The sequence below is a fragment of the Balaenoptera physalus genome (genome assembly GCF_965194825.1).
Source record: "Balaenoptera physalus genome assembly, chromosome: 2".
In the NCBI taxonomy this organism is placed as follows: Eukaryota; Metazoa; Chordata; class Mammalia; order Artiodactyla; family Balaenopteridae; genus Balaenoptera; species Balaenoptera physalus.
In genome coordinates, this window is record NC_138883.1 from 73,801,401 (window position 1) to 73,812,293 (window position 10,893).

The 10,893-nt window shown below is 55.2% G+C and overlaps 3 protein-coding genes across 4 annotated transcripts; 2 read left to right on the forward strand and 1 right to left on the reverse strand.

The window, feature by feature from the left end:
* Window positions 1–56: 56 nt before the first annotated feature.
* On the forward strand, window positions 57–4,003 carry PSME2 (proteasome activator subunit 2). The gene is made up of 11 exons (XM_082449272.1): window positions 57–805; window positions 1,116–1,148; window positions 1,586–1,648; window positions 1,893–1,979; window positions 2,084–2,114; window positions 2,201–2,298; window positions 2,889–2,957; window positions 3,112–3,179; window positions 3,344–3,398; window positions 3,699–3,785; window positions 3,876–4,003. Exons 1-11 carry the CDS (start codon window positions 758–760, stop codon window positions 3,954–3,956), a joined length of 720 nt encoding a protein of 239 aa, XP_082305398.1. The 5' UTR covers window positions 57–757; the 3' UTR covers window positions 3,957–4,003.
* A 1,114-nt stretch (window positions 4,004–5,117) lies between these two features.
* EMC9 (ER membrane protein complex subunit 9) lies at window positions 5,118–7,407 on the forward strand. Of its 2 annotated transcripts, XM_082449275.1 has the most exons (6): window positions 5,118–5,178; window positions 5,417–5,459; window positions 5,601–5,677; window positions 6,760–6,829; window positions 6,920–7,014; window positions 7,177–7,407. In XM_082449275.1, the coding sequence occupies exons 2-6, from the start codon at window positions 5,436–5,438 to the stop codon at window positions 7,355–7,357; spliced, it is 447 nt and encodes a 148-aa protein (XP_082305401.1). In that variant the 5' UTR covers window positions 5,118–5,178; window positions 5,417–5,435; the 3' UTR covers window positions 7,358–7,407. The 2 variants fall into 2 exon arrangements, with proteins under 2 accessions (XP_082305401.1, XP_082305400.1); XM_082449274.1 differs by lacking the exon at window positions 5,118–5,178 and having other exon boundaries at window positions 5,216–5,459.
* A 4-nt stretch (window positions 7,408–7,411) lies between these two features.
* Window positions 7,412–10,175, reverse strand: PSME1 (proteasome activator subunit 1). The gene is made up of 11 exons (XM_082449271.1): window positions 9,972–10,175; window positions 9,363–9,395; window positions 9,151–9,213; window positions 8,919–9,029; window positions 8,789–8,834; window positions 8,574–8,671; window positions 8,266–8,334; window positions 8,112–8,179; window positions 7,968–8,022; window positions 7,806–7,892; window positions 7,412–7,632 (listed from the first exon to the last, which is right to left on the reverse strand). Exons 1-11 carry the CDS (start codon window positions 10,008–10,010, stop codon window positions 7,552–7,554), a joined length of 750 nt encoding a protein of 249 aa, XP_082305397.1. The 5' UTR covers window positions 10,011–10,175; the 3' UTR covers window positions 7,412–7,551.
* Between the last annotated feature and the right edge of the window lie 718 nt (window positions 10,176–10,893).

The following is a 10,893-nucleotide window of genomic DNA, read 5'->3' on the forward strand; positions in this document are numbered from 1 at the left end:
ATGATAAATAATCCATGGCTCCTCCTCCAGAGCGCCTAGGCTGCAAACCCTGTTCTGGCGCTCTTCCCCTCGGTCCAGGCTGGTCCCACCCCTCTCCGGATAGACCCCGGTGTGGGATTACATTATTCCCCTCAAAGCCCTCCGCTCTATCCGGGACCCCACAGGGGAAATCCCAGTCAGCTGGGGACTCAACTCTGGCCGGCCTGAGCCCCACTCAAGCCCCTTCTCCAGTCAGTCTTGAAGATAGGGCGCCCTCCGGGAGGAAGCCCCCGCGCCTTCTCCCTTCCATATCCTCTGTCCCTTCTCCCTCCTACTACCTCTCCCGCCCACTCTGATCCCTCTCTGGCCCTTCCCCGCAGTCAAGCCTTCCTGGGGGAGCCCCACCACTGAACACCCCCTTTCCCACTCTCCCACCCTTCTCACCCCAACCCTGACTGTCCTTGGACGGTTCTTTCCCCCTCTCTCTAAGCCCCTCCCCTTCTCCGAGGGACAGCCCCTGTTCAATCTCCGCCGGTCCCACTTGTCCAAGCCCCTCCCCCGGACAGCCCCTGGGTTTGTGACCAAGTCAGCACCGCCTCTCCTAGTCTCACAGGCCGAGAATGGCAGAGGGGCTCCCTACGGTTTGCGGCCTTCCAGGGGGAGGGGGAAAAGAAGGAAGGGGGTGGGGCTGAGGGGGGCGGGCCTGGACGTGGGGAGCGAAAGCGAAAGCCCAGGCGGTGAACAGGGAGACCGGAGACCTAGGAGCAACTGGAGCAGCATGGCCAAGCCTTGTGGGGTGCGCCTGAGCGGGGAAGCCCGCAAACAGGTAAGGGGGGACCGGGAGGCCAGGAAGGGGCCGAGGAGCCCTCCTGAATGGAGGCCAAACTGGGTGCTCCGAGGGACCAAGGCCGTGCCAGAGAAATCTCCCAACCTCTCTAAGTGCTTTCACTTCTGCCCGGGGATTACCAAATTCCTGCCCTCCGGACAATCTCTGCACTGAGCATGGGCTTTCAGGGAAATCTGGCTTGTGGTGGGAAAGGACTGGGACAAATTGGAGGGCATCCTACTGGGGGGTGGGATCTTACTCTGGACAACTGAGACCCTTAACCAACATCCGGGTACCGCTCTCTGTGCAGGTGGACGTCTTCAGGCAAAATCTTTTCCAGGAGGTAAGTCTTCTGGATTCAAGCGATTTGACCCAGAATCTTAGGCCAATACTTGAGGGTTGCAACTTCTCAGACTGATCCCCAAACCCACCCTCCACCTGCGCCCTACTTTACTTATCAAGCCTCCACCCAAGACAAGCTCTTAATTATTGATCTCTACTTTTACTTGTACCCCTCTTAATACCTTCCGCACTTCCACCACTTCCTCTCCCCTCTTTTGGTGTAGAGGGAAAAGCCATGGCCCCAAAGCAGGAATACCACAGTTCTAACCTTGGTTTTGCTGCGTCCCAGCTAGGGGAAGTCCCTTCAATTTTCAGGGCTCCAGTTCCCTCATTTATAAGTACTGGAGTCAATGATTTCCAAGGGCCCTTCCAGTCCCACTTCTCAGACATCTCACTGAACGTCTTCTGTGATTCCGACCCTTGCAATGTAACCCACAGGCTGAGGAATTCCTCTACAGATTCTTACCTCAGAAAATCATATACCTGAATCAGCTCTTGCAAGTGAGTAGTGTGGACCCCTCCTGCCCCATCCCATGGCCTCTCTCCTCTCCATCCACCCTCTCTAGCTAACAACTGGGCTCCGAATGCAGAGAACAGTCGCAAATGGTGGACTGGGAACATTAGGATAGTGTGAGGCCTGAGCCTAGGTTGGGAGGCAGAGGGTGGGTGGGATGTGTGGAGGGAAGGCTCTGACTCAGGATGAGGGGAAGAGGCTGGGCAGCCCCTGACAGTGATCTCTGTGCAGGAGGACTCCCTCAACGTGACTGACATGACTTCTCTCCGGGCCCCGCTGGACATCCCCATCCCAGACCCTCCACCCAAGGATGATGAGGTGAGGCACTCATGGTGTAGGGCTTGGGCTATAAACCCAGTGTAAATGATGGCCCTCCAACCTCCATGACTTTTCTAAAGCTACTTTCCCCTTTTTTTCCTTAGATGGAAACGGATAAGCAGGAGAAGAAAGAAGGTAAGAGAGGAAGGGGTGGCTAGGAAAAGGGAAATGGCACACTGACTACTGGATGAGAAAGGGTCTAAGTCCCCTCTTTCTCACAGTCCCTAAGTGCGGCTTTCTCCCTGGGAATGAGAAGGTCCTGGCCTTGCTTGCCCTGGTTAAGCCAGAAGTCTGGACTCTCAAAGAAAAATGCATTCTGGTAAGCTTGGGAACTGGGGGACAGAGAAAACGAGCAAGGCCAGGCCCTGGTCTCCTTCAGAGATTCAATTCCTTCATTTAGGAAGCTATTCCCCAAATAGGAAGCTTCCTTCTGTGCCTTGGGTTTAGATACCTTTTGTTCTCTATCACAATGGTATCCCCAAATCAGACTGTGCTGCATCCACTTCTGTAACCTGAGAACCTACTGCTGTACCAGGTACAGAGCACAGATACTATGATACAGTGAGTTGGTTTAAGAGCTTGGGCCCTAGAGGGAGACTGCCTTGGTTCAAATCCTGACTCTATCACTTACCTAACTGGTTACTTTAAGTAAGTAACTTAGACATCCTGTGACTCCGTTTTTTCATCTGTTAAGTGGGTACAATAAGAATATATACCTTGAAACAAGCATAAAAAAAAAAGAATATATACCTTGAAAGGTTGTTGTGAAGATTAAATGAGATATATAATACATAGCACAGTGCCTGCCATATAATAAGTACTCAGTTAAATGTAGCTATTATTAGGAAGTAGCAGTAATCAGAATAGAGGATTTGTTGAATGATTCCTACACGATATCTCTTAATGTAGGTGATCACATGGATCCAGCATCTCATCCCCAAAATTGAGGATGGAAATGACTTTGGGGTGGCAATCCAGGTGAGAAAGGGTGTGTGAGGATGCTGACAGCAAGGAGAGACTTGGGGAATAAGGGATAGGAGCTAGACAAGAACTGGGAGGAGGAGAGAGACGGTGAGTGAAGGAGGGAGGAGAGGAAGGCTTTTCTTTGCTTTCCACTCTTTTGTCACCACAGGAGAAGGTGCTGGAGAGGGTAAATGCAGTCAAGACCAAAGTGGAAGCCTTCCAGACAACCATTTCCAAGTGAGGGCAGCTGGAAGGCCAGCACCGGGGTCTGCAGGGACATTTCTTTGGGACTCCCAAAGCTGGGCATGCCTATCGGGATGAAGTGGGGCTTTGGGAAGGGTCTGAGGGAGTATCTCTCGCTGAACATCCATTCCTGTGGTTACTCCTTTTGCTTCCGGCAGGTACTTCTCAGAACGTGGGGATGCTGTGGCCAAGGCCTCTAAGGAGACCCACGTAGTAAGTGGACAGTCCACCAGCCTTTTAGCTGAGGCTGCTGGGGATGGGGGGTGATGAGAAAGTGGGGGATAGAGGTCCTCTTTGTCTCATTTGTGACCTTCCCAATGTGGAGAATATTAAGCCCAGGAAAACTGATTTAGGCTTCAAAAACCTTGACCCCTTTCTCTGTTTGATCCTCTGGGATCCCATTTCTTGGCTGAGAAGGGGCTCATTCCTCAAGTTACCTATTCCCTGTATGAGGAACAGACTAATGTCCCAACCTCCCATGGGGCTGACTCAGCCTTGCCTTCCACATCCCAGATGGATTACCGGGCCCTGGTGCACGAGCGAGACGAGGCAGCCTATGGAGAGCTCAGGGCCATGGTGCTGGACCTCAGGGCCTTCTATGTGAGTGTGGAGTAAGCCCCTAAGGGAGGTGGATGAGGGGGGCAGGGGAAAGGCCAAGAACCTGACTGTTGCCCTCTGGCCTTCTTCCAGGCTGAGCTTTACCATATTATAAGCAGCAACCAGGAGAAAATTGTCAACCCAAAGGGTGAAGAGAAGCCATCTATGTACTGAGCCCAGGGTTAGAGGGGAAATAAATGACCTGTACTTTGTGTGGATAACCTCTGGTGTGTGTCATTCATTCAAAAACATTTACTGAGTGTCACCTATATCCAGAGACTAAATGTGAATGTGGTGATGAGAAAGGGAGGGGTGCCAGGAAGACGAAGATGAATTAAAGGTCCATCCTGTTCTTAGGAAGTCATCCTAAAGAACAGGGTGGGAACTGTTACATGCCATGACAGCCATGAAAATAACCTGTATTGGGGAATTTCACAAGATTATTTCCATCTGGAGGTGTCATGAGTGCTTCCTGGAAGAGATGGCATCTGGGCAGAGCCCTTATAGGAATAATCAGGCTTTGGACAGACTGGGGGAAAGCTCTGCCGCTGAGGTCAGGGAATGAAGAAAGGCACAACCCTTTCTTCAGCTCAGAGCAAGCCTGGAGAGAGAATTAGATTTCACTGGGAAAATTATGGGTAAATGGTTGGACTCCTTCTCAAGGGCTGGGAGGGGAAAAAACGCTCCCAAGGCACTAAGGCAAAGGAAATTATACTACAGGACATTATGGGAAGGATGGTTCAATAAAATTCTTTTTGACCTTTACCCTCCTCCTTCAGCCAATGCCATCTTTATTTCTGCAGTCATTACACTGACGAAAGCAAGGGCCAGATAACCTGTAGTTGCAAAAGTGACACGGCTTATTAGTAAGTGGCAAAGCCGCTCTAGAGTACAAATCCACTCATTCCATAGTTGGAGCCAAGCTGTCCGCTACGTACCGACATTCGAAGCTCCGCGGCTCGAGGAGACACCAGATGAGGGGCGCGGGCTCCACCCAGGTGGCTCAGCGGGGCCTATAGGGGCGGGAGGCAGAGGTAACAGACGCAGCCATCTTGCAATCAAGAGCCGAAGTGGGGTAGCCTAGCCAATAAGCGTGCGGGTAGCTCTCTTTACAGTCAATGGCGGGACAATATTGGATGCTGATTTGGCAAAACGAGACCCTCTAAGCCTATCAAAGAGCACCACGTGGGCGGGACTCCAGAAGCCGGTCCGACTTCGAGCCCTGGTTATGTGTCCCCAAGGCAGGCGCAGCTCTACTGCCACCGCTTGGGGGCGGGGGAGGCGGAGCTCTGTGCTGCAACATGCAATCCCGGCCGCCGGCATTCAGGCCGGGTGGGGGCCGGGGGCCGGGCGCCGGGCTGCCTTCGAGTCAAGTCAGCGTCACCGTCGAACCTAAGTGAGGGGGCACGGGGAAGGGCCCAGGAGGGCTTGGGGGCGCTGGAGGGGGCTTCGCGGACGCGAGCTGGGGCCCCGCTCGCCATGGGGGAAGTGGAGATCTCGGCCCGGGCCTACGTGAAGATGTGCCTGCACGCCGCCCGTTACCCGCACGCCGCTGTCAACGGGCTATTGCTGGCGCCAGCGCCGCGGTCGAGAGAATGCCTGTGCCTCACCGACTGTGTGCCCCTGTTCCACAGCCACCTGGCCCTGTCTGTCATGCTGGAGGTCGCCCTCAACCAGGTGCCGCCGCTGGACGCCCACCGACCACCGCGAAACCCCCCAACACCCCTAGCCCAAGGCCATCCCTGGCCTCTTGGCAGTAGTGCGCACCCATAGGGCGGGCGGCACGATTTAGTTACTGATGGCGCTTTCCCATGGCAGGTGGATGTGTGGGGCGCGCAAGCCGGGCTGGTAGTGGCAGGGTACTACCATGCCAATGCAGCTTTGGACGACCAGAGGTGAGTGGGGAAGCCAGAGGCAGAGGGCTAAGGGTTATGGGGTGGGGGATGTCAAGAGAGCCCCTCTTGGTCATTCCTTCCATCTTTCCTTCATCCAAGGCTTAGCCACTGTAGAGCTAAGGTACCTACTAGACTGGGTAGGCAGTGAGAAAATATAAAGAAATGTTATTTTCCTGGAGGAGCTGCGGTGGGGTGGCAAGGACAATAACAGGCTGACACCTGCTGTAACTGAGATGCCCCCCAAGTGCTGAAAACACAAAGGAAGCCCAACCAGCAGCTTCTTAAAAAAGGAAGTTTCTTTTTATATATACAGTTCACCGTTTAACAACACGGGTTTCAACTACCTGGGGCCACAAATAGGCGAAATTTTTTCACTTAATAGGTACTCCAGTACTACAGGATCCGAGGTTGGTTGAATCCCGATGCAGAATCCAGAATAGGGAGGGCCCACTGTAAAGTTACCTGCAGATTTTCAACTGCGGGAGGCTCTGTGGCCCCTAACCCCCTCATTGTTCAAGGGTCAACTGTATACAGAAAAAGTTATCTACTTATACAGTAATCATGTATTTGGAGCAAATTATACTGTTTTGTAATTTGCTTTTCTCTCCTTAATAAATATTTGACATCTTTCCATCCCTACACTAATATCTACCTTACCCTATCAGATATATAGTATGAACATGGATGTACCATAATTTATTTAGTGCCTTACATTAAACATTGAGGTTGTTTCCAATTTTTTTTTGTTGTTGTTACAGACACTGTCCTATTATTACAGTAAATTCTTCGTAAGTAGGGTTTCTGGGTTAACATACAATATAAATCTGGATGGTTATGCCAAATTACTCTCCAAAAAGACCATCTTAGATTTCCACTCTCACCAGCAGTGTCTGAGCACCTGTTTCCCACAGCGCTCAAGCATAAGTCTTGTATGAAGAGTCAAGCAGGCCTGACGCCCCCAGGCCAACTACAGGGAAAGGCAATCACTGCCTCCACGTCTATGGGCCCTAGGAGGCCCAGCTCAGATGGACGGGGTCTGCCCACAGGAGGCTCTTCACAACTCTGATCTTCCTTCTACACAGCCCTGGGCCCTTGGCCTTGAAAATCGCTGGGCGGATTGCAGAATTCTTCCCTGATGCAGTACTTATTATGGTGAGGCTTGGGTTTCAGAGTGGGGAGTTGTAAAGAAAGTAGGAAGGGGGAATCCTCGAAACCCTCACCTGCCCTTCCTTGTCCACACAGTTGGATAATCAGAAACTGGTGCCACAGCCTCACGTGCCCCCAGTTATTGTCCTGGAGAGCCATGGTCTCTGCTGGGTCCCCAAGGACAAGAACTTGTGAGTGCCCCACTCCCTCCACCTCTTCTTGGAAGCCCACAGCTCCTGAGCCTCCTCTGTTGTTGGTTCTGCCCTAAGCATCCTTCTCTAGAAGCTAACCTCTGCCAAGTGTCTGGTCCCTCTGCCTGCTGAGTTTGACCTCCATGGGGGTTATTATTTCAGAGTGATGTGGAGGGACTGGGAAGAGTCACGGCAGATGGTGGGAGCATTACTAGAGGGCCGGGCCCACCAGCACCTTGTGGACTTTGACTGCCACCTTGACGACATCCGGGAGGATTGGACCAACCAGAAGCTCAACGCCCAAATCACCCAGTGGGTTGGTCCCACAAATGGAAATACCTGAGCCAGGGCCAGAGGGGAGGCTCAGGATCCAATAAAGAGACTTGGGCTGTTGGGCGATGGTATGACTATATTTATTGTGCCTGGGAGGCAAGGTGAGGGAGAAACCTCAACAGACAGAAGGTGGGGAAAGTCTGGAGTCCCCTGTGAAAGTCAGGAAGGTCTCTGCTGGACCCATCACAGAATGAGAGGAGGCTCTCAATAGATCATTCCCTTTGTTTCTCCCCTGGGCTTCTTGAGCTTCTCGAAGTTCTTCAGGATGATGTCATATAACACAGCCTATGGGGCCAGGGAGGAGTGGGGGTCAGCCGCAGGTCCCCAGTGCATCTGTGCCCCATTTCTAGCCTTGTGGAGAGGTCGAGCTTTGTTACCCTTCACCCCCAGCCCGCAGGGTCAGGGAGTGGGTGGCCTGGGAAAGCTGCCTCTGCCCAGCCCTGCCCTCGCCTCCTCACGTAAGCGTTGCGGATCTCCATGACCATCAGCCGGATATCCCGGTACTCTGCCTCATCCAGTTCGTGCACCAGCTGCCGATAATCACCCTGTGGGAGACTCGGGTCAGGCCTGACTTCAAAGGTGTCCCTCCTCCCATGCACCCTGACCTGGGCCTCACCTACCACGTGGGGCTGCTTAGCCGCTTTGGTCACAGCATCACCTCGCTCAGAGAAATACCTGTGGGAAATAGAAGGGTGTGGAGTAGGAGGAGGAGGGAGCACAGGCCTCAGTCCCAGCCAAAGGCAGAGCAGTGGGCAATCACTCACTTGGAGATTTGAGTGTGAAAGCCTTCCAGCTTGGTGTGAAGGGTGGTCATCAGCTCAAACACCTTCTCCTGGGGAAAGAAAGGAAGGGGGAAAGTGGAAAAGCAGCATGGACGGGAGAAATAAGGAAGGCACAGGAGTGGAGCAGTGTCCTCACCTGGACGGCCACTCCAAAATTGTTCCCATCCTCAATCCGAGGTATCTGCAGTTGCAACCAGGTGGTGACCTGGGAGGAGGGAACGGCATTGAAACCCCATCAGCTCCCAACCCAATTCCCAGGTTCCTGTCCTCCTTTGTTTCCCTGCCCACAGTGGGTGGAAGTATGCCACGTCTGTCCTGAACCCCAGGGCCTGGAATTCTGGCTTTACTTGCTGTGCCCTCTCCTGCTAAGACCTGGCAGGTGCCACGCCCAACTGGCAGGGACGAAGGAGGACAAAGGGTGGGGGTGGAAGTGGGAGGGCTCACCAGGTTGAGCTTCTCAATGACATCCTTGATCTCAGGCTTCAGGCGCTGCAGGAGGACCACAATCTTCTCATTGCAGTTCACTGGGCCACAAGGAGGACCTAGGAGGTGGGCACTGGGTCAGTCACATGACTGAGACTGTGCAGGGCAGGGAAGAGGCATCCTTAGGGAGGAGCTCCTGGGAGGTAAGACACAAGTCCCTTTCACCATAGTGATACCTTTGTCTTCATCTTCCCCTTTCTTCTTTTCATCCTTGTCTTCCTTCTGTAGGGAGAGGGTGTCTCTTAGGCAGGCCTAAGGCTGATTTTCTCCGTATTGGGTCCCTCCTCCCAGCTCTTGCCAACTTGCCTCCTGTTGTTTCTTCCGCTCCTCCTTCTCTTTCTCCTTGACTGGATCAGGCACTGGGATGTCCAGCAGGGCCTTCAGATTGCTCAGGTTGGCTTCATTGAGAGCTGGCTCCTGGTGCGGGGTGGGGGGGGAAAGGGCTGGAGGCAGGGGCGAGCTCTCACCTCCTCACTCTCATGGCCCACCAGGTTCTCCCTTTGGTCCCTACTCTCTACTCCCAGCCCAGCCCCAGTACCTTTAAAAATGCATCCAACTCAGAAATCTTCTTGGGGAAATAGCTCCCGAGCAGGTTCTCTGTCTGTGTGTAGGGTAAGGGGAGGGGAGGACGGCGGTCAGAATCAAATGCCCCTTCTAGGCAGTGAAGCAGGGCTGCCACTGCCCAGCAAGTAAGGGCTGAGCAGTGGGACTGGGTAGGGAGGGGTGGGGTGATGAAGGGGCAGGTCTTACCTTAGTACATAGGTCTTCACGGAACACATCCACCTGTGGGACACAGGCAGCCCTTCAGACAGCTGGCTTTATGGCCAGTCTATTCAAGGACCCTTAGGGTTGTATAGGGTCTGACTTGGGGAAGGGTGGAGTGGACCCAGGTGGGGCGGGATTTGGGAAATGAGAACATTCCTGGAGGTGAAGGGCGAAGGGTTCAAGCGGAAACAGATCCCTAGGGTCTCCAGGGCTGTGGGAGGAGGGATGTAAGAGAGCCGCTGCGACCGGGGAAGAGTCGGAGCGCCCTGTGGAGTGGGCCCCGGGGCCTCCCGTGGTGGCAGGGCAGGGTCCGCTCCCCGTCTGTGTGTGGGCCTGGGCCCGGGGCCAGCGGACTTCCCCTCCACGCCAGCGCTCCGCTTCACCTCACCCCGCTGAACCTCGGCCGCCTCGCCTCTCTCTCTCCCGGCAGGCAGACCTGGCCGGGCTCCCCGGGCGCAGGTGCTCTGGGCACGGAGGCTCACGAGGGTTCGGATGACTGACCCCGACTCGAGTCGGGGGGCGGGTCACAGACGCCCTCAGCCTCTCGGAGCCACGCCTCCTTGATGGGCCCTTCCTCGAACCCGCAGCGCTCACCTTGGCTTGGGCTTCGGGCAGGACCCTGAGCGTGGTCATAGCCGGGGCGGCGGCCTAGGGCCGCACGCGGAGCGAGGACGGGCACGAGGAAGGGAAAGCGAAAGCAGCACTCGCTCCCCGCGCTGCCCTCCTGGGTAGTGGGAGCGGAGGCACTGGAGGAGGCGGGGACAGACCAGAGAGAGGCGAAGAGCGGAAGGGCTCAGGGAGGCGGCCCAGCCGCGGCTCCCCCTAGAGCCCGAGAGGCGCGTTTCCAGCGCCCCGCCTCCCCGCCTCCCCGCCTCCCCGCCTCCCCGCCTCCCCGCCTCCCCGCCTCCCCGCCTCCCCGCCTCCCCGCCTCCCCGCCTCCCCGCCTCCCCGCCTCCCCGCCTCCCCGCCTCCCCGCCTCCCCGCCTCCCCGCCGCTGCCAGTCTTTCGACTCCCCGCCTACCGGCTCCGCCCACCCCACCTCCTCCCTCCCCGCCCTGCTTTCTACGCCCCCGCCTCCCCGGCCCCAAGGCCAGTGCCCGCCTCTGAACTCCCCGCCTCCCATCTCACTGCCTCCTGACAGCCTTCTGGCTCTCTTCTTTCCCTGCTCGTCCTGGGACAGTGATTAGGCTTATTTGGCTCTCTTCCTTCTTTTCTCGGTGCTGGAGCAAGACCTGGCCTCCCTTCCTTTGCCCTGGCAGCGTGGACCCCTGGCTCCACGGGCATCGTCTGGCTCAATGACATTCAGACTCTGGCATCGCCCCATCGCAGGGTCATAAGAGAGGGTCAGCTCTCTTATTACCCTTGTGGGCGCCATTCCTCTGTAACCCACTCTCCACACAGCAGCAGGATTCCACCTTGCTCTTGCTTAAAACTTTCTCAGCTTCCTGTTGTCCTCAGAATGAAATCCAAAGGACTTTCCTGGCCCAAAAGGCCTGTCTGGCACCTGTTCCCCTTC

Coding starts and splice junctions, on each gene's coding strand:
- PSME1 (XM_082449271.1), bottom strand. CDS start 10,010: ATGACCACGCTCAGGGTCCTGCCCGAAGCCCAAGCCAAG. Junction 9,214..9,362: donor GTGAAGACCTATGTACTAAG/GTAAGACCTGCC, acceptor CCCTACACACAG/ACAGAGAACCTGCTCGGGAG. Junction 8,023..8,111: donor TTTCACACTCAAATCTCCAA/GTGAGTGATTGC, acceptor TATTTCCCACAG/GTATTTCTCTGAGCGAGGTG.
- PSME2 (XM_082449272.1), top strand. CDS start 758: ATGGCCAAGCCTTGTGGGGTGCGCCTGAGCGGGGAAGCCCGCAAACAG. Junction 1,980..2,083: donor CTCCACCCAAGGATGATGAG/GTGAGGCACTCA, acceptor TTTTTTCCTTAG/ATGGAAACGGATAAGCAGGA. Junction 2,115..2,200: donor TAAGCAGGAGAAGAAAGAAG/GTAAGAGAGGAA, acceptor TCTTTCTCACAG/TCCCTAAGTGCGGCTTTCTC.
- EMC9 (XM_082449274.1), top strand. CDS start 5,262: ATGGGGGAAGTGGAGATCTCGGCCCGGGCCTACGTGAAGATGTGCCTG. Junction 5,678..6,759: donor GCAGCTTTGGACGACCAGAG/GTGAGTGGGGAA, acceptor CCTTCTACACAG/CCCTGGGCCCTTGGCCTTGA. Junction 7,015..7,176: donor GTCCCCAAGGACAAGAACTT/GTGAGTGCCCCA, acceptor TTATTATTTCAG/AGTGATGTGGAGGGACTGGG.